At 42.4% G+C, this 22,222-nt stretch overlaps 1 protein-coding gene across 1 annotated transcript in view; it reads left to right on the forward strand.

The window, feature by feature from the left end:
* The first annotated feature begins 279 nt into the window (after positions 1 to 279).
* UVSSA (UV stimulated scaffold protein A) overlaps positions 280 to 22,222 on the forward strand; it is a 45,862-nt gene continuing 23,919 nt past the window's right edge. The window contains exons 1-8 of the mRNA XM_034416166.3: positions 280 to 398; positions 1,673 to 1,772; positions 3,714 to 4,044; positions 5,204 to 5,324; positions 6,498 to 6,908; positions 7,484 to 7,593; positions 8,739 to 8,864; positions 20,384 to 20,486. Of these exons, the coding sequence (XP_034272057.2) occupies positions 380 to 398; positions 1,673 to 1,772; positions 3,714 to 4,044; positions 5,204 to 5,324; positions 6,498 to 6,908; positions 7,484 to 7,593; positions 8,739 to 8,864; positions 20,384 to 20,486 (1,321 nt within the window). The 5' untranslated portion in view covers positions 280 to 379. The remainder of the gene's footprint in view (positions 399 to 1,672; positions 1,773 to 3,713; positions 4,045 to 5,203; positions 5,325 to 6,497; positions 6,909 to 7,483; positions 7,594 to 8,738; positions 8,865 to 20,383; positions 20,487 to 22,222) is intronic.

A 22,222-nucleotide genomic window follows, 5' to 3' on the forward strand; every position in this document is an offset into this window, starting at 1 on the left:
TCTCGTCCTGCCTTCTGGTGCTGCTTTGGGTAACAAAATTGTTGGTCTCTCCCCCCCCCCCCAATTGATGTTGGGGGGGGTCAATCTATTGTGAGAGGTTGAAGGCGAAGGGAAACATTTAACCTGGTTTGCAACCCGAGGGAGTCTCTTTCTTGCCAAGCCCGGGCAGAGACCCGGGAATGACGTCACCGCACCACCACCCCTTCCTAGCCCCCTCCCTTTTCTTCCCAGGCCTCCCATTGGTCAGCTCTCCGTGACGCCACCGAGGCGAGGCTCCTCCTCTTGGGCCCGGCAAGCCGCGCCTGCGCAGAAGGCAGCCAACGTCTCCGCGGAAGCGCCGCGCTCGTCTCCGACGGTGGGCGAGGATCCCGGCGCCGCCATGCAGAGCTCGAGCGCAGGTGCGAGGCGGGGGGGGAGCCGGGGCCTCTCCCCCTGCCTTGCCTCCGGAGGTTGGGAGGCTCCTCCATCCCTGACCCGGAGGGGTTGAAACAAAAAGCCTGGCTAAGAGGGGGTTGGACTAGATGACCTCCAAGGTCCCTTTCCGAACTCTGCCCTCCTATTGTTCCGTTTGTTACCCTGGTCCTGTTCTTCTGTGATTGTGTTCGTCTGTTACTTTGTTACTCTGTTTGCTACTTTGTTTTTCTCTTCTGCTCTTCTCTTTTTCCCCCCCCCCTTCTGTTCTTCTGCTGTTTGTTACTCTGTTATTCTGTTTTTCCGGTTATTGTGTTATCCTGTCATCCTGCTTGTTACTCTTTTTCATTTATTTATTTATTTATTGGTTCGATTTTATATGTTGCCCTTCTCCAGAGACTCAGGGCGGCTTACAATGGATTGAGCAATAGCCTTTTGTATATACCTGCTTAGTAGGGCTTTCGGCCCCCCCTAAGCGGGGTTCTTTTTTATATACAAAGTCAGCTTATTGCCCCCACAGTCCGGGTCCTCATTTTACCTACCTCGGAAGGATGGAAGGCTGAGTCAACCCTGAGCCTGGTGAGATTCGAACTTGCAGTAATTGCAGGCAGTGGTGCTACTTAACAGTAGTACAGTAGTACAGTACCTTGGTAGTACAGTGGTCTAAAGCACCCTGTTATTAAAACCAGCTGCCTGCAATTACTGCAGGTTCAAATCTCACCAGGCTCAAGGTTGACTCAGCCTTCCATCCTTTCTAAGGTAGGTAAAATGAGGACCCGGATTGTGGGGGCAATAAGCTGACTTTGTATAAATATACAAAAGGATGAAGGCTATTGCTTAACGCATTGTAAGGCGCCCTGAGTCTCCGGAGAAGGGCGGCATATAAATCAAATTTTTTAAAAAAACAGCACTTTAGTCTGCTGCTGTTTTCCTGTTCTTCTGCTTGTTGCTCTCTCGTCCTCTCTTTCTGCCCTTCTCTTACTCTGCCTCCCAGGAGGGACCTTTGTTCAGGACCTGGACAGGGCAGGCCTCCCTCCCTCTCGACCAGGAGGAGCCAGTGGCAGCCAGTGGTCCTTCCTCTCCTCCTGGCCGGACTGCACAAGGAAGGGCTCTGTTGCCCAGAGCTTCTGCCCTCCGGAGCCATGGGGGCACCCAGCTGCTTCAAGCCTGATCAGTCCCAGCGGCTGCTTTTGAGCGGGTGGGGCTGGAGAGAAGGCATCCTCCAGACTGTTTTTAAGCCAGGATGGTTTTGCTCCCCCAGGGATGGACCAGCAGCTGGCTCAGCTTGTGGAAGACTTGACCACCTCTGGGGAACCACAGCTGGATTCAAAGAAGGTGAAAGCACTCAAGAACATCTGCAGGTAAGATATTTGTGGCTCGAAGTTCAGTGGTGGGGTCCTTGGTGCTTTCTGAGCTGGCCGGTTTTCTCACAGACCTTGCATGACCCAACTAGGTAACATCATCAGTGCTAGAGGGAGGCCCCTGCATGTAGTCCCCTCACTTAAAGATCCATCTCATCCTGGATCTCACCCTTTTTTTGAACTATTACCACCTGGCAGACGGTACAGGATAATAAAAACAAGGACAAATAGGCTGAAAAACAGCTTCTGTCCCAGGGCAGTAACTATATTGAATTTTACTGTATAGTTCAATATTAAATGCAATATCAGTTTAATTGTGTAGAATGTGAAGGGTGTGTTTTTCTGTTTTATTTTTATAGTTATAACACACACTGAAGATGGCATTTAATTTCGTTGTACGAGGTACAATGACAATAAAGTAAACTTAACTTAAACTTAATTTCACTAAAATATTGAGTTATTGGAAATCATTTCTCTTTCTTGCAAAAAGAGCTTTAAAGAGTATCTTACATGTTGGACTTTTTACCCGGAGTTTGCAAATACAGCTGCATAATTTGTAGGTGTTGGATCAAGCATAATCCTAGATGTGTTGATTTGGGAGCAATCTTAACTATTTTTAGTAGAGTTGTTTTGAGTTTATATGTGCATAACTCGGTTGGATGGACTAATCTTGTTTGATCTAAAATAATCAAGCACAGTCAGGTCTGGTTAGTATTTAGATGGGAGACTATCAGAAAAGGTGGCAGATAGGCACCAAAAGAATCCCGGAAGAAGAATCTGCAACTTTAAACTGTGTGGACTTCAAGTTCCAGAATTCCCCATGCTGGCTGGGGAATTCTGGGACTTGAAGTCCACACAGCTTATAATTTGTCAAAGTTGAGAAACATTGCTGTAGAGTGCATGCATTGAATTGCTGGTTCAGTCTGAAGTTTGTACTGTATTATATGTGCCAAAGATGGGAGCCTTAAAGATTTTGACAAATAAAAAGACTTTAATTAGTGCACGGAGAGAAAGAGTTATATTCCGGAATAAACAATGTGTGAATTAAATTTTTTGCATGCAGATGTGTCTACAAGCGGTGGTCAAAAAATCAAGAGAGTAGCTACGTAGCTGCAGTGGAAGTGCCACTTGCTTTTGCTACACATTGTGGGACAGTCCCATTGCCACGCAATGCCGGCAGTCCTCGTTTAGTGACCGTTTGAAGTTGCAACGGCACTAAAAAAGTGACATGACCATTTTTCACAGTTAACGACCATTGCAAATCCCCACGGCCACGCAATCTGCATTCAGACGCTTGACAACTGCTTCATATTTATGACGGTTGCAGTATCCTTGGTGGTGCAGCGGACTAAGTGCTGTTATGTAGCACTTAGCTGCCAGCTGCCTGCAATTAGTGCGAGTTCAAATCTCACCAGGCTCAAGGTTGACTCAGCCTTCCATCCTTCCGAGGTAGGTAAAATGAGGACCCGGATTGTGGGGGCAATAAGCTGACTTTGTAGAAACACCGCTTATGGGGGGCCAAAAGCCCTACTAAGCAGGTATATACAAAAGAATGAAGGCTATTGCTATAAGTGCATTATAAGCCGCCCTGAGTCTTCGGAGGAGGGAGGCATATAAATTGAACTAATAAATAATAAATAATAAATAAATATCCCAGGGTCACAGGTTCCCCTTTTGTGACGTACTGACAAGCAAAGTCAATGCAGAAGCCAGATTCACTTAGCAACCATGTGACTAATTTAATGACGGCAGCGATTCACTTAACAAACGTGCCAAGAAAGGGTGTAAAATGGGGCAAAGCTCACTTCACAAAGGTCTCGCTTAGCAACATAAATTTTGGGCTCAACTGTGGTCGTAGATCGAGGACTGCCTGTGTTGTATTTCTCCAATGAGTCCGTATCCCTTAATGACATGCTTATCCGGCCACTGGCCTTCCTACAGGGGTTCTGATGAGCACATCAATCATGTTTACCACCTGCTGATGTCCCAGTTAAACCAGGATCACGCCGAGATCCGCCTTTCAGCCTTTCAGATCGTGGATCAGCTCTTCACACGCTCACACCTCTTCCGAACGCTGCTCATTTCCAACTTCCAAGAATTCTTGGAGCTGACGGTGGAGACGGACTACGATCAGCCTCTCCCCCCACCCACTGACGTCGCCCAGAAGCTTAAAAAAGCCGCCATTAAATCTGTACAAGAATGGCATGAAAAGTACGGGGAAGCCTACAAGAAGCTTTCCTTGGGATATTTCTTCTTAAAACAGAACAAGAAGGTACTTGAATGCCTGCAGTTGATGGTTTGAGGCTGTTCAGGGCAGTGATTTCCAACCTGGGCCACTTTAAGATGCGGGGACTTCAATTCCCAGAATTCCCCAGCCAGCAAAGCAAAGCTGCCAGAGGAATTCTGGGATTTGAAGTCCCCGCATCTTAATGTTGTCCAGGTTGAAAAACACTGCTCTTAAAGATGTTAGAGAACTAAGGATGAATTACTTTCTTTAAAAATGGTTCTGACTTTGCCTGCAAGGAAATAAGACTTTGGTTTTGAACAAAAAGTCAGCCTTAGAATTAATGATCCCATTTTTGCAAGCTGAGAAGTCTTAGTAAATGCTTAAATTTAGTTAAGAGTACGTGCATTGAGAAATTAACTCTTTAAACTGCATTAAATTTACCCTATTTTCTCCCTGCCTGTACCTTTTTCTCTATGTTGAAACAGAAAAGGTTGTCATTTTTAAACAAAATAATAATTAAGGAAAGGTAGGTCCCCAAATCCTATACAGCCTTTTCTGCTGTGTAAAGACTGATATATTTTTTTTTATTGTGGTTGGTCCCACAGGCAGCCAGATGTTCAGGCTGGATTTGGCATTTTTGTCAACCTATTAAATCCTTGCCAAAGACCAGGGAGAGGCAGATGTTATGATTTGATAGTGTGAAAGGTATCGTGGCAAGGATGTAAGATGTTCTGAATAAAGCTGCCTTTTGCAATTGACTGATGGTGATTTTGTCAATGCCAGTGGTGTTCAAGTGATAATTCTAGGCGTTTAGGGATTACATCCAAGGTGCTTATTAGTACCAGTGCTATCTTTGCTTTCTTTTGCCTTAATATTTTAGTTTTGTGCACTGCCCAGAGTCCACTGGAGTTGGCAGCCAATAAGATTAAATAAATAAAATATTTAGATGAATTTATCCCTTTTTGGGCAACTTCTATAAACTCCTGGAGAACAGCTTTCATGCATTCTCTGATAGGTGGGGAGAGACTGAAAAAAATAGGAGGAAATAATGTTTAGTGACGGATGTGCAGCACCAAAGAAAATGCTACACATCAGTCAACCCTTTTCACCAGCAATATTAACATTTTATAAATAACCAATATGGAACTGAATCCAGATTTTATCGTGTGTAAATGAGACTTAATTTTCTCCCGTTCCTTTTTAGGTAGATTTTCAAGATGTGCATGCCAGAACATTAGCAGAAAGAAAAAGAGATGAAGAAAGGCAAAAACGATTGGATAATATTTACAAGGATAAAGCCCAAAAAGTGGAAAAGGAAATGAAAGGTGAGAGATGGGTGGCTTATTTTCCCCCCATTCTATTTCTGAGTGGCACTGACACATTCTTCCCTGGTATTGGTAGGTTTTATCCACAGGAGTGCTTCCATAGGACAGTTGCTGTCAATGATGATTTGTTCATAGATTGGGAGTCAGTAAGGATCTGTGTTAGACAACTTGGGGAAAAATAAAATCATCACAGTGAAAGATAAGAAAATTGAGCTGATGAAGGTCTAAAAACTTTCTAAGCTTGTGCCAATCTGTCTCTCTATCCCATCCACCAAGCCTCTTGGTCAAATGTTACATACGTTTTAAAATTCCCACCACACTGTCAAACTATCTAGAAAGGCAGTATTATCATCATTATTCTCATCTTCCTGAGTCCCTATCTCCTTACCTTCTTATAACTTTGTTGCTTGTATCTTACGATTTATATTGTTTACTTGGTATCCTAGTACGATTTATGTGGATTGCTTAATTAGCATCCTATGACTATCACTAAATGTTGTATCTAAAGTTTTATGATGATGGATTTAGGATAATGATCTATCACTATTGTTGTGCGTAGACTGAGAGCTTATGCACCGGAGACAAATTCCTTGCATGTCTAATCACACTTGGCCAATAAAGAATTCTAATTCTAAAAGAGAGTAGCAATAGTTTTATTTTGTGCGTGCCTATTAGTAAGCATTGGATGAATTGGTGGATGGATAGATGATAGATAGATAAATAGTTTTTCACACGACTCTTGCAGCATCCCCAGGGACACGTGATCAAAATTCAGACGTTTGGCAATTGGCTTATATTTATGACGGTCGCAGCAGTGTCCTGGCGTCATGTGATCCAGTTTTGCGACCTCCTGACAAGCAAAGTCAGTGGGTTTGATTAACTTTGTGAACCTGAATCCAGGCTCACTTAACAATCATGTTACCAACTTGACAATTGCAATGATTCACTTAACAACTGAGGCATTAAAAAAAAGGTCGTAAAACGGGGCAGAACTCACTTAACAAATGTCTCGCTCAGCAACAGACCTTTGGGGCTCAATTGTGGTGTAAGTCAAGGGCTAGCTGTAGACTGAATTAATTGCTGAGTTTATGTTGGTGAGCGAATCCTTTTGAAGAGACGAGTGGGTCTCTTTTAGTATCCGCCTGCCCTAAATGTCCTGAATTTACTTGGCAGATACGTCTCCAGAAATCCAGTCTGTGCTGACCGAGCTGGAGAGTTGTTTTCAGCTGCTGGTTCCAGATCCTTTGGACTTCACCATGGATGAGGTTGAAACCACAGATTGGAGGAGAGGCAACATGGGCCAAACAGCCCCCTGTTCTTCGGAAGAACAAGACCAGCAAGGAGCTTTCAGGGATCACGATCAACAGCCGTGCTGTAGCAAGGACCTCCCTGCCGTTTCTCCAGGGCCAAAAACTGATCGCCGAGACTCCGATGGAGAGACGGAGAAGGCCTGTGGTCCAGAAGATCCCTCAAAGCCCGAATCGTCTCCTCTCGGCGTTATGGGAGACGAGGATCCCGCAATGTTTCTTCGCAGCCACGGGCTCGGCTCTTACAAATACACCCTCAGTCTTGAAGTGCCTTCAGGTACTTAAACCTATTTCATCCAGAAGTTGCTTCTTGCTCACGGGTGGCATTGAATATCGTCATTTCGCCACAATAGAAAACCCACGCGAGTCATACGTTGCCAAACACTCACCGGGTACATTATTTTCAAGGACAGTGTTGAACCATTATTCTTGAAAATAATGAAACTGAGGAGAGAAGCAATAGATTAAAACATAGAGAGGAGCAACCTAGAATTAAGGAGAAACTTCCCAACAATGAGAACAATTAACCAGTGGAACAACTTGCCTCCAGAAGTTGTCAATGCTCCAACACTAGAGGTTTTTAAGAAGAGATAGGACATTTATCTGAAATAGTATAGGGCTTTCCTGCCTGAGCAGGGGGTTGGACTAGAAGACCTCCGAGGTTCCTTCCAACACTCTTACTGAATTTATCAGGGCTGGCTGTGTTTCTCTGTGTGTGTGTCCATTGTGTAGATACAGTATATGTACATTGTATGTATGTATGTTTACTGTATATATACACAGAGAGGGAGAGAGAAATACACAAGAATCCTGAGAGAAATTTGATCTGTTGACTTCCTTTGTTCCTGCTAGATGTGAAACTGAGCGAGAATGAAGACAATGCAGCCATCATAAATAACCTTTCGGATAGTTTTAAGCTCATAACGAATAAATATTTGCCATTGGTGCAGTCTTGGATTCAGGTAAGCCTTTTTTATTAACTTAAGAATGAAGTTGGATCGCTTTCATTCTGTAATTAGAGTGGTGCTGAGATCTTGGGGACCAAAACAGCTAAGAGAAGAAGAGAAGGACCGGGGGTGACATGATAGCAGTCTTCCAATATTTGTGGGGTCAAGAGGGGGTCTACCTATTCTACAAAGCACCTGAAGGCAAGACAAGAAACAATGGATGGAAAAGTAAGGTTCTACATTTTGGCAAGAAAAACAGGATGCACAGGTACAGTATATGTGGTACCTGGCTCAATAGCGGCGACTATGAGAGGGATCTTGGAGTCCTAGCGGACAACCATTTAAACATGAGCCAGAAGTATGCAGCAGCTGCCAAAAAGGCCAACACAGTTCTGGGCTGCATAAACGGATAGAATCAAGATCAGGTGAAGTGTTAATACCACTTTATAAGGCCTTGGTAAGGCCACACTTGGAATCCTGCATCCAGTTTTGGTCGCCATGATGTAAAAAAAGATGTGGAGACTCTAGAAAGAGTGCAGAGAAGAGCAACCAAGAGGATTAGGGACTGGAGGTTAAAACATGAAGAACAGTTGCAGGAACTGGGCATGGCTAGTCTAGTGAAGAGAAGGACCAGGGGAGACATCATAGCTGTGTTCCGATATCTCAGAGGCTACCCCAAAGAAGAGGGAGTCAAGCTATTCTCCAAAGCCCCTGAAGGCAGGACAAGGAGCAACAGGTGGAAACTCATCAAGGAGAGAAACAACTTAGAACTAGGGAGAAATTTCCTGACAGTGAGAACAATTAATAAGCGGAACAACTTGCCTGCAGAAGTTGTAAATGCTCCAACACTGGAAGATTTAAAGAAGATGTTGGATAACCATTTGAAGTAGTGTAGGATTTCCTGCTAAGCAGGGGGTTGGACTAGAAGACCTCTAAGGTCCCTTCCAACTCTGTTATTCTATGTCTAAAAGCTAACCAAGGAGAGAAGCAACCTGGAATTAAGGAGAAATCATGTTAGATTTTTTAGCTCCTTATTTTTCTCTGCATTCTTTTTGTCAATTTGAAATAATCAGATGGGCCAGCAATGCTATTAATTTTTTCTTGCGGTATATGAAATGCATAGGTCATCTTAGATGAACTAACTAATTTGTAGTTTGTAGTTATTCACCAGGGCTGGGATAAGCGACGATCGCCTGAGACAAGCCATTGACCTTAAAAATCGATTGGAGACGGCTTTGGAGAAGACTAAAAAAATGAACATTGATTTTAAAGAGAAGAAAAAGCGGGTGAGTTGAACCTGATATTTCTAATGAATATTAGGGTATCCTGAAACTGAAGTGACTGTATTTTCTTAATAGGCTATTTATTAATTCTTGCCCATAAAGGGGAATATTTGTAGCTCAGGGTTGAAATGAGGGGTCCTTGATGCTTTCTGAGCTTGATGGTTTTCTTGCAGACGTTTCATGACCCAGCTAGGCAATATCATCAGTGCTAGTAAGGAATGGGGTTTGCAGTCCTCTTCTTCCTCACCCCTCCTCCTCCTCCTCCTCCACTCCACAATCCCCACTCCCTCCTGAGGCACTGATGATGTTACCTAGTTCGGGTAAAGAAAAGTTTGCAAGAAAACAACCAAATTCAGAAAGCACCAAAGGATCCCTTATTAATTCTTGGCTGGCTGGGGAATTCTGGGAGTTGAAGTCCACCTCTCTTAACAGATGTTGGGGTTGACCAACAGTGCTTTAATTGTCAATTCTCCAGCTTTGTCGCCTTTGTAACACCCAAAGAGAAGTTTATTCTTTTCGGTTACACAAGCATGTTTAAATGCGTTCCCCATTATAAGCCACATTTTATTTTATTCCCTTTTATGACAATATTTACCGCAGCTTGATTTGATTACAGACCAGGTGGTACATCTTAAATAGCTCATGAAGTCCTCACGTTCTCTAGTTTGCTAATGTACCGTATATTTTATTTGTTTTCTTGATTGTCTGGTGCTTTTTTCTGCTTATCACGTTGACTGGTCATTGACCGTCATAAACAGACAGTTTTCCTTTTACAGATTTTATTCTTGGAACTATGTTGGGTATTTTTACGTGTCATAAAATTAGCTCGTCGTTGGCAATAATTAGCTACCTGTGAAGCCTTTTTTCCATAACGTTTGCTTTGGATTTTTAATGTTCCATGTTAAAAATTACATTTTAAAAACCCCTTTTGTTTATAAACAAGCCAAGGATCTGCTTTCTTGCTCAGTGGCTGCAGGGAAAGTCATTTGGGTTTCCAATTTCACACTTCCTGCCAAGCTGTCGGTCGGCCGTTCTTGAACAAGATGGGTGATGGAGTCAACGAAGCTCGGATTAAAATGGAAGGCCTTGTTCACACATTTGTCTTCCCTGCGTGTGTGAGCATAGGCACTCAACCTCCCTTCTCGGTGTACAATATTGCAAAGTGTTGAGCCTTAAATGCATACAGAGAAATCTCCCATGACACCATTGAACCATGGGGGTCTGGACTATGGTAAAGGGTTTCTTGCTTGAGCAGGGGGTTGGACTAGAAGACCTCCAAGGTCCCTTCCAGCTCTATCATTCTGTTATTCTATTAATTAACCAACAGAACGGCTTCCCTCCAGAAGTTGTGGGTGCTCCATCCCTGGAGGTTTTCAAGAAGAGACTGGACAGCTACTTGTCTGGAATAGTACAGGATCTCCTGCTTGAGCAGAGGGTTGGACTAGAGGACCTCCAAGGTCCCTCCTACCTCTCTTATTCTGTTAAACGCCTACACCCGCACCAGAGCTCCCTTGCTAACTTCCCAGCCCCAATCCTTCCCAGTCCTTCCAGGTCCTCACAACCTTGCAAAGCAGTGGTGGGTTCCTCCCGGTTCGGCCCGGTTCTCCTGAACTGGTAGCGGTGACGATATGACATCACCGAACCAGTTCTGTCACCCCCTCACCCCCCTGCGTTATTCTTACCTTTTATTTGGCCCCACCTCCAATCTATTGCTGCCTCCTGAGTCCCAGCTGATGGCTAGAGGGGAAAAAAAACTGTTTAAGAGTTTGCTGCCGGCTTCAAAGGGCCGCCCTGCAGCTGATCAGTGTTAAAAGAAAACAAATGAGTAGAGCGGTGCCTGCAAAAATACATGAGTAGATCAGTGCCTGCAAAAAATAAATGGGTAGATCAGTACATCTCTGCAAGCAGTTAAAAGCCTGGTAGACCAGTACCTCTGCTAAATCCTAAATAATTGTCACATCAAGCCACGCCCACAAAATAAGCCACGCCCACAGAACCAGTAGTAAAAAAAATGTTAGAACCCACCCCTGTTGCAAAGGGCCAAGAAGGCTGGGGCTGTGCTTGTTTTATTGGGCAGGCTGTTCCCCAGGGCACCTGCCGTTTCAGAGAGCTCAGGCTTCCTGCGACCTGCCAGGTGGCTCAGCTTTGTCAGCGGTGCCCAGATTATGCCCACGCTGTCAGATCTGGTGGGGTGGCAAAAAAACAAAACAAAAACCCACTGGGGAGAAACGTCCTCCAAATAATCTGGCTCAGTGCCATGTGGGGGTTCAAAGGTGACAGCATCCAGAAGTCTTACCGGTAGTCCTCGACTTATAAAAATCCATTTAGTGACCGTTCAAAATTGCAACGGCACTGAAAAATGTGACACGACCTTTTTCACAGTTATGACCTTTGTGGCATCTCCAGCGTCACGTGATCAATATTCAGAGGTTTGGCCACTGATTCATACTTGCGACCGTTGCTGCATCCCAAGGTCATCCAAAGTTACAGCAGCACTGGAAAAAGTTATGACCGTTGCAGCATCCCCAGGGTCACGTGATCAGATTTCAGATGCTTGGCTCATACTTACGACGGTGGCGGGGTCACACGATCCCCTTTTGCGACCTTCTGATAAGCAAAGTCCATGGGGGAGCCAGATTAGCTTAACAACTGGGTTACTAACTTTATCAGCTGCAGCGATTCACTTAACAACAAGAAAGGTCATAAAATGGGACAAACATCACTTAACGAATGTCTCACATAACAGCAGTAATTTTGGGCTCAATTGTGGTCCTAAGTCGAGGACTACCTGGGAATCTGTGATGTTATGCAGGAATGACGAAGCGCCACAACCTAAACAACGATGGGAGTTTGGGTAGATCTAATTGCTGTCGTTAGGCATCCCGTGGCCACGTAATTATCATTTGTGGCCTCTCACCAGTTTCCCATTGGCTTTGCTTGTCAGAAGCTGGCAGAGAAGGTCGCAAGTGGCGAATTGTGTGACCACAAGACAATGAAACGGTCACCATTACAAGCTGGTCTCTTGAGTACCCGAATTGCAATCTCGTAATTCTCTTAATTCTGCGACAGCCACAACTACGAGGACCTGTCATATGAGTCCCTCTTGTTCGGCCAGATGTAACTTTGAACAGTTACTAAACGAGTGGCCGTTAAGCGAGGGGTACCTGCCTCTGTTTCCCAGGTGAATATCTTTAAATTCAGGGCTTATATTTATCTAGGTGCGTTTTTCAGTGACCATTAGAGGGCGCTGTTTTCTTCATGCTGGGTATTTCTCTGCTGACATCATTACAAAATATTTCTCTTAAGTGAGATATTCTAAAATGACCAGAACTTGAAGTGGGAGGGAAAAACCTTCTTTTCTAGACAGTTTCTAAATTTGCTATTGGCTAAACTTTTCCTCATTGTATGTGTACATCTCATTTGGTTAAAAGCACAAGTTTCCCATTAAGATCTACTATAACCGGTCATACTGTTCTTTAAATATTGCAAACTAGCTATATTACGAGTAATAACATAAAGGGAATCTGTAGTACTCTAAATTAAAACTAGCAAATCTCCCCCGAGTTTTCTAGTGAACATAAATTAAAAGTTTAAAATACCGACAAGCATAATGGACAAAGTCGGATCGAGTCGTTTTCATAGTCACTCAGATAAAGACTCAGTTTTCAGATAAAGACAAAAAACCCTGCATTATTCTATATTGTATGAACCATATTATATGAGATCAGCTGAAATTAACTTTAAGGACTCCACAGAATGGTGTCCTCTTAGACCAGTGTTTCTCAACCTTGGAAGCTTGAAGATGGGTGGACTTCAACTGCCAGAATCCCCCAGCCAGCGCTGCTGGTTGGGGGATTCTGGGAATTGAAGTCCACCCATCTTCAAGCTTCCAAGGTTGAGAAACACTGTCTTAGACTATAACTTGATAACGTTAGAGAATACTTTTGTTTTAGATTCTGATATTTGAGAGGGGAAAAAACCCAACCATGCTGAATCTCTTCTGTTGTTTCTTGAAAGTTGAACATTTCCGAAAAGGGAGGTTATTCTGAGCTGGAAATTCTTTATTTGTTCAAAATCAGTTGGCTAAAGAAATGGAAGCAAGCCATCACAACAGTCCTGCAAATTGGCAAGATAGTTGGTGATGAAATCCACTTGTAACAAAACACAACAAGCAGCCTCTGATGAAGCTGTAGGACTTTGTACTGAATTTTGGGCTCAATTGTGGTCCCAAGTCGAGGACTACCTGGGAATCTGATGGCATGCAGGAATGACGAAGCCTAAACAACGATGGCAGTTCGGGTAGATCTAATTGCTGTCGTTAGGCATCCCGTGGCCAAGTAATCATCAATTTGTACTGAAGCAGGATTAAAGAGAATGCAAAAAATGATCCTGGTTTGCAAGTAGCAGAAGGATTGGGAGATCAGCCTTAGAAAAGTGAAAAGATGCAGTTTAAATAAATATTTAAACATTCAGCCAGTTTTTAATACCGTTTTACATTTCAATTAAACATTTAGCCTTAAATGATATTTGTGACCATCTGGAGGGCAGCCTCTGGCTGACTTTGAATTTTGGAAAGCAAAGCAAAAGTTGGGGCTTTGGATATGGCAGTTTGAAGAGCGTGTTACTTTACTGAAATAATACAGGCACTTCAGTTAGTAGCTGGAATTAATGGCCTCAAAGCAGCTTCTTGGGTTGCAATTACGAAGGGCTTTAATTTTAGTGAAGGACTTGCAAAGGGCCACCTGCTGCTCCACCGCTTATGTAATTCTCATAAATTGTGGAGGAATCTCATCGATACGAAACATGGACCCGTCTCTTTCGTGGCAAGATGGACGGGATGAAATATGTTAGCTGCAAGAATAATTTAATGTCAAATGCATTAAGTAAAAAATGCATCTCTTTTACTTCCTTGCAGGAAAATGAGTTGCAGCCCAGCAATTCTCCAAATGCCCTTTGTCCTTTCAGTTCGCAAGGAAAGTTCTTTTATTTGGACTCGTGGTCCAAAATGCATTTTCAGAACCGTTAGGTCACGCCAGTGTGCTACGTTTGGCAAACCTTGTATTTAAACTTTAAATTCAAGGCTAAAAAAAATTACATCTTAATAAGTAGTACTCCAGAGTTATCAACCCATCCTTTGGTAGAGATTTTCCAGTTGGGAGATTCCAGTTCAGAGTTAGGTGGCCTTTAAAAGCAAATAGACACCCTTTGAGGCTCTGCTGCTCTTCTTGTTTTCTAAGAAAAAATTATGAGGCTTTTTGTCCAGGTTCAGATGCCAGAGTTGACTAGGGGAAGGGAATCCATCCATCCATTCATTCATTCTCCATATTTCTCAACCTCTCATCCCCTTCAGAGTTATTCAGTCCCAAATATTTCCACATCTATTCCAGGCTGAAACTCTGAAATAACATTCCAGATCCATTTGGACTTTGTGACAGCATTATGTGTGTTATGTAAGCAGTCCTTGACATATGACCACAATTGAGTCCAAAACTTCTGTTGCTAAGCCAGAGACGTTTGTTAAGTGAGTTTTGCCTCATTTTACAGCTTTTCTTGCCTTGGTTATTAAGTGAATCACTGCAGGTATTCAAGTTAATGAATCTGGCTTCCTTATTGTCTTTGCTCGTCAGACGGTCGCAAAAGGGAATCACGTGACCCCAGGACACTGCGGACCGTCATAAATATGAGCCAGTTGCCAAGTGTCTAAATTTTGATCATGTGACACATGGAGGCTGCAATGGTCGTAAGTGTGAAAAATGATCATAAGTCCATTTTTTCAGTGCCCTTATAACTTTAAACGGTCACTAAATGAATTGTTGTAAGTCTTAATCCAATTAAATGCATTGGCTGATCAGAGAGCTCGTTCCATAATCTGCTGGTTTGGAAAAAAGAGAAAAATGGACAGTAGTTAGTGCCTGATTTATATGGCGTTAACATTTTATTTAAAAGTTCCCGAATTGACAGAGTTATAAAAATCTGCATCCCAATGAAGAATCTTGGCAGTCCTTCTAATTGTCAGTCGATTCCAAAGATTTTTATACTCGGCTAAACGACCACCGGGTAGCATTTTACAAGCCATGCCTTCCCTTCCTGCAAGGTAATTGGGCTCTGTTTGACATCGTGGCAAAGTTCAAAACGTGCTCGTATCAATTGCTTCCATTCCAAACATGGTAGGTAGGTAGGTAGATAGGGCAGAATGAGAGAGAGAATGAGAGAGAGAATGAGAGAGAGAATAAAGAGAGAAGGAATGAGAGAGAGAGAGAGGGAATGAGAAAGAGAGAATGAGAGAGAGAGAGGGAATGAGAGAAAGAGAGAATAGAGAGAGAGAGAGAGAGAGAGTAGAGAGAGAGAGCAATTCCTTGGCCAAAAATCCTCTTAAGAGGGGTGGGGAGAAATCCCTGTGAGTAGATGCGTGTGAGATATTGGTGTGGTAGAATAATTTGCAAGATCTTCTGGTGAGGATATTAGCATATAAATAGCAGGTGCAGTGACGGCCACCACAGTTGAGTACGCTTAATTTTTAGTTTATAAGAGAGAATGGGTTTTTAAATGCATAGTCATCAAGCCTGCTGAAAGACAAATGAAGTTTAGAGTTCACTTATGAGAGGATTACCTCACATTAGCGGAAAAAGATCACAACTCAACTCTGGGCCCTACTTACCCTCACGCCTGAATGGAAGAGGTTTCTTGAGGGAAGGGAAGAAGAGGTTGGTTGCCCACATGGTAAGCCACAGAGTGGCTTGTATTTTTCAGAAATTCAGAGTCTGAACTAATAATTTTGGCTTCCTTTTTTCAGTTTTTCCCCTATGGATGTGTCTGTAGTTGTGGGTGTCCGCCATTGAGTCATCGTTGACTCCTGGCAACTCCCTGTAATTTTCTTAGTAAGGGTTCAGAAGTGGCTTACCATTGCCTCCTTCCTAGGGCTGAGAGAGAGTGACTGGCCCAAAGTTACCCAGCTGGCTATGTGCCTAAGATGGGACTAGAACTCAGAGTCTCCCAGTTTCTACCCTGCTGCTTAACCACTAAACCAAACTGGCTCCTAGGTAGGTAGGTAGGTAGGTAGGTAGGTAGGTAGGTAGGTAGGTAGGTAGGTGATATACCGGATAGATAGATAAATAGATAGATAGATAGATAGATAGATAGATAGATAGATAGATAGACAGACAAACAGAGATAGATAGAGATAAATAGACAGACAGACAGACAGACAGACAGATAGATAGATAGATAGATAGATAGATAGATAGAGATAGTTAGATAGAAATAGATAGATAGAGATAGATATACAGATAGATAGATGATAGATAGATTATAGATAGATAGATAGATAGATAGATAAAATGTTTTTATATGACTCACTGAAGTGAAATGGAAACCCTGCTTGTCTTTTGATGATGATCTCAGTCCAAAACATTGCAAGATGAAAAAGAGGTATAGATTTAAACTTTGGGGTTCGTGCATGCAAGGACCCTATTTGATGTCAGTTTGCGTACATGGCTTCCTTTAAACCAAGTTGTCAAATTCTCTTGAGTTGATCGTTTTGTTACTATACCGTTGAGGGTGCACTGCATTCAAACGGCACACTTTTACGTCCACAAGAGTCAGAAGTAGAATTTTGCGTTGGAGCAAAGCATGTTTTGAACTAGAAAAGAGAGCTTCAAACATTGCAAGTCTAATTAACACAATTCTGCTGGTTTTCTGGCTATAAAAAAGAGTGTTATTTCAATAAGTAGTTTTTAAATGAAAAGAAGAGGGGAAAACCCGAATGATGGAATGATCCCCAGTTCTGATGGTTCGCTCTTAAGGTGTCTTCTTCCCACTCATTGCCATTTATAGTCAATTATCTTTGCAAATAAAGAGGGGAAGGCAGCTTGCTTAAAATAATAAGAATGCTAATATCTTTATTTGGGAACCGAGGGATTAATGCTAAGGCGTTAATTTTCTTTCTTTCTTTCTTTTTACCGCAAATGAGAACTTAATAAAGAAGTTATTTGACGAATCCAAGGGTGCAGACAATAAGCATAATATTTTATGAAAATGACCCTCATATTTAAAACCTGGCATTATATGTTATGCATTGTAGCACCAAGTCCACATCTACCTTTTGGGAAATTAAAACCCATAAATTCTGTTTAGTGTTTGATATGCACTGTACTAGCTGAAAGCAATCATCGCCCCTAAAACCTTGGTGGCTTTTCACCTTTCATAAATTCCTGGCTAGATCCTATACAAAAAATAATTTTCAGCTCCGTGGCTCATTGTTATTCAAACGTGATTGATTGTCGTCATTTGCTCCGCGAGGAAGTTAAGTGCTCCTGTCATTTCCAAAGAGTATAATTGGGACGTTTTACAGGTCAGTGGAAGTGACAGGCTCGGCTTTTGATTAGTGTTGGACTGATAACAAATATTACAGTTTCCCATGATTAATGCTTTCTATAGTGGCTAAATGTGCACTTCATGGATTGTGCCTAAACAGAGTGAATTTGCATCTTATTATTCCGCTCTCCGGCAGAAAACCTTTGTGCCTCTTTGACTATAAGTGTGCAGGAATGTTGTCACCCCAGTTTCGTCTTACACACGTCCCTTCTTGGGGATTAACTGGGAGAGGGGTCTTTGTGAGCCTGAATTCTCCCCGGGGACTCTGTAAAACCATAACTGGGAAGTTTCAGCAAACTTTTAAACTCCGTTTTAACTCTTCTTCCAGTTTAACCTCGTATTAAATCATCTTTAATATTAAATCATAGTTTTTTTCCCCATGCCTTCACTCTGCTGAACATCTAACTCCCGCCGTAGGACTGTATCATCTTTCCTATTACCTTATCCTAATGGCATCTTATGATTTTTCACTCATTTGTATCCAATGATTTATGATTGTAGCTTATGATTTATCATCTATGACTCATCACTTTGCTGTTGTTTGTATGTACACTGAGAGTTTCTGCACCGGAGACAAATTCTTTGTGTGTCCAATCACACTTGGCCAATAAAGAATATTCCAATTCTAATTTCAACTATTCAGAGGACTATTTAAGGAAATCCGCCTCTTGCCTTTCAGTTCCAACTCAGAAGCACTCAAGATATTTCACTTTTTTTCTCCATGTGTGCCACCAAACTCTTTCTAATTTTTTTATCTTCTTCCCTGGAACTTAAGTCCTACACCAGTCCTATCCAGTTTAGCATCCTAAAAAATGTCAAGATCAAGAACCAAAAGTTACATTTCCCGTTCCCTTTCCTCAGTTTCCCTGTTCACAAACACAGGGATAAAGTTCAAAAGAAGGAAAGGATTTGGGGATTTGTATACCCCATCAGCCACTTGCAGGAAGCGTTCAGTGGTGTTTTAGCATTAAATTCAAAAGCCGACCAATTCTCCTTGGCCAAAGATAGGCTGACAAGGACAGGAAGGCCCTTCGTAAGCAAGTTAAACCGTTTCCTTCCAGTTCACCAAGTTAAAGAGGCCTCTCTGCCTTTTTCAAGCTAACAGCGAATTTCTGCTGAAGGGTTATTGGATCCGGTTCAGTGTTTTAGAAAATAGAACCATAAGTGACATAATCAATAGGCTTTCTCCCTCCCCCCTCCTTTTTTTTTTTAAAAAAAGTTTTAAGTGCACTTTGCAAAAACACATCCTGCAAACTTCTCGTCGTTAGGGATCACTGGCGCAATTGCATTCCTGAAAAGAAATTGTACAGGAAGATCAGATTTAAAACTGTGGGGCCCAAGTGCAGGACTTCTTAAAAAGTTCCCTAAACTCTATTCTGAGATTAAACTCCAAGAAAAGTTAAATTGACTTTTTTTGTTTTAAAGGGCAATTTCTAGGCATATACAGTATGTTAAGGGACACTATAGTATTAGCTATTATAAATATGTCTTTTTTTTTTTAACTTTTATGGAGTTTCTCAGTCATCCAGGTCATGGTTTCAAGACGCAGCTGGACTTTCTGGTTTTTCTTCGAAGACGTTTCGCTTCTCATCCAGCTCTGAAGAACTGAAGAAGCTTCTTGGATGAGAAGCGAAACGTCTTCAAAGAAAAAGAAAGTCCAGTTGCCTCTTGAAAAAAGCACCATTGGGAGGCCTTTTTTTACTTATTGTGAGAGAGCTTCCCCCCCATCCACCCCAGAATGTAACTATGGTAAAGAGATTTGGCAGTTCATAAAAGAAGCAATAACGAGTATAAAATTTATGAATCAGTTAACTTTTAACGTGCAATTTACTTTATCTATTTACAGTATGCCTCTTGTAATTTCAGTAATTTCTTGAGTCCAAAGGTCTTATTAGGTTCTGGGGAAGTAGGATGTTGGCTGTAATTCTTTCTCACACGCCTGCCACGAGGAGAATGGGTAAAACATCACACAATCATGTGAAGGTTTGGGGTTTTTAGCACTAGTTTTTAAATTTTTGTTCTTGTTCCTTGAGAAAAGCAAAGGTTTTGCTGCATTTCCTTCAAAAACAAACTTTTAAAAAGACTGGAGTGAGGGAAGAAGGGTCACTCTTCTCTTGATATACTTGGCAAAAGGGTTTTAACAGCCAGTGTTATTGTTTATTAAATTTATATGCCACCCCTCCTACTCTGAAAAGCAACCCTATTCAATTAAACCTAAAATATCTCATTAAAACCTGAGCCTGAGTGGCGTAGGAGGCTAATGCCTCCTACTAAGGCAGCATTTAACATCCAGCTGCCTGCAATTACTGCGAGTTCAATTCTCACCAGGCTCAAGGTCGACTCAGCCTTCCATCCTTTCTAAGGTGGGTAAATTGAGGACCCAGTTTGTGGGGGCAATAAGCTGACTTTGTATAAAAATATACAAAAGTATGAAGGCTATTGCTTAACGCATTGTAAGCTGCCCTGAGTCTCCGGAGAAGGGCGGCATATAAAAATAAATAAAAATAAAATTAAAAAAATAAAATTAAAACACATACAATATGGCAACACTTTCATTTTCCCTGATATATTTTTCATCCCCTCCTGGGTGAAATGGACTGACACATTGTGCTGCCTTTTCGTACACAGGTCGTCCTCGAACTTACGACCCACAATTGAGCCCAAAATTTCCATTGCTAAACAAGACAGTTGTTAAGTGAGTTTTGCCCCATTTTACATCTTTTCTTGCCACAGTGGTTAAGTGAATCGCGGCAGTGGATAAATTAGTCACACCGTTGTTAAGTGAATCTGATTTCCCCGTGGACTTTGTTTGTCCGAAGGCCGCAAAAGGGGATTCCATGATCCTGGGACACTGCAGCTGTCTTAAGGACAAGCCAACAGAAAATAAATACTAAATACTTTTTGGGTGTAATAACACAATCATTGTGTTTGTGGCTTCTGCTAGATCAGTGTTTCTCAACCTTGGAAGCTTGAAGATGGGTGGACGTCAACTCCCAGAATCCCCCAGCCAGCGCTGCTGGCTGGGGGATTCTGGGAGTTGACGTCCACCCATCTTCAAGCTTCCAAGGTTGAGAAACACTGTGCTAGATGGACAGTTAGATTCTTTTTTTCCCCATGGCGTCTTGAACGTTTTTAACTCTTTGTCCTAGATGAAAAGTCAAGATGAGGATGAGGATGAAGATGATTTTGTGGAGGTGCCTGAGAAAGAGGGCTTCGAACCACGCATCCCCGATCATCTTCGGGAAGAATACGGTGAGTTTGTCCAGCTGTGAAGGCTTCAACGTTGGCTTTTTGTGGCCGGCTTCAACTTACGACTATCATTGAGTCCAGAATTGACGTTGCTCAGTGAGACCTTTGTGAAGGGAGTTTTGTCCCATTTTATGACTTTCCTTGCCACCTTGGTTGTTAAATGAGTAACATGGTTGTTAAGTGAATCTGGTTTCCCCCGTTCACTTTGTCCGTCAGAAGGTCACTAAAGGGGAATCACGTGACCCCAGGACACTGCAACCGTCATAAGTATGAGTCAGTTGCCAAGCATCCGAATATAAACCACACGATCCACAGAGATGCTGCAATGGTCATCAATTAAAAAATGGTCGTAAGTCACTTTTGTAACTTCGAACAGTCACTAAGTGAATCTGAAATGTATAAGTTCTGCTTGAGCAGAGGGCTGGACTAGAAGACCTCCAAGGTCCCTTCCAGCTCATTCTTTCCCCTCCCCCTCCTCCCATTTCTCTCCACTAACTAGATTTTCGTAGAAGTTTCTCTCTTTAGAAATGCCTCTATTACTCTGCACCATTTTCAACTGGTTTGTTGGTCAGAAGTCCGTGCCAGTTGCCAAGCCTCTGAATTTTGATCATGTGACCACAGGGATGCCGCAAAGGTCGTAAGTGTGAAAAACAGTCATAAAAGTCACTTTTTTCAGTGCCGCTCTAACTTTGAACGGTCACTAAACGGACCGTTGTAAGTTTGAGGACTGCCTGTACTTGAAGGCAATTAACGAAGTAGACCTTTGTTAATTGCCCGCAATTTTTGCTTTGAAAATGCAGAAAGGAGAATTGTGCTAGTGTCAGGTTTCGGTGTCATCTCAAATAAATTGCATTTCCAAACAAATAGTCTTTGATGAAATCTTTCATTTATTAAGCACGACAATCTGTTCCCGACTATGTCGTAGCCAACACTGACTTCCTGACCCAAAACCTTCCCTTTCCATTCCCCAATTCTCTGCGCCTCATTGGCCATCTTCCAAATCACTCTCCCCATATCTACTACTTCAGCTCCCAGGAATGTCCCCCCCCCCCTCCCATCTCCTAGGGGATATTATCTTCAGGGAAAATAAGTAGGTGAAAAGTCAAGCGTCCTCTTGCCAGCTGCCCCCTCTTCTCCTCCTTATGTCAGCATTGGAACGAATGTAGTTTGGAGTGCTGACATCTAGGTTTTAGAGAAAAGTCTTACCTTGGTATCTTTTTTTTTCCCTAGCAACTTTTTTTTATTTTGGCAAAACGTATCGTGTATCAATGGATCTAGTCTATTCGGGAGGGATCTGCAATCTTTATTTATTTCCAGCCCCGCTGATAAATCGGGGGGACATTTTTAAGCCTTTCTTAAAGCTTCCGTTGATTAACGACACCAATTATTCAATTAAAACTTGCGGCCTTAATTTCACAATGACATTTAGAGCTTTGAAACCCGGGTAATCTTTTATTTTTCACACTCCTTTGGTCTTTTTCCTGCTCTTGAGAGTTTTGTTAGGATCTCATTGGATCTGGAACCCTGGACGAGGAAACTCCGCAAAAACGATATCAGCTCATGAATCAATTTAAAAATGGATGAATCCCATGGATTCCTGCTCCTCCTGCCTTTCTCCTTTTCCCACCCATAATAAAATGTCTGCATTCGTTGTCCATTAAACGTATCTTCCCACGTGGCCCTCAGACCTTTTACAGGTAGTTCTCCACTTACAATCTTTCGTTTCGGGACCGTTCGAA

Source organism: Pantherophis guttatus, chromosome 5 (assembly GCF_059756535.1).
Source record: "Pantherophis guttatus breed Tessera chromosome 5, ASM5975653v1, whole genome shotgun sequence".
Taxonomy (NCBI): Eukaryota; Metazoa; Chordata; class Lepidosauria; order Squamata; family Colubridae; genus Pantherophis; species Pantherophis guttatus.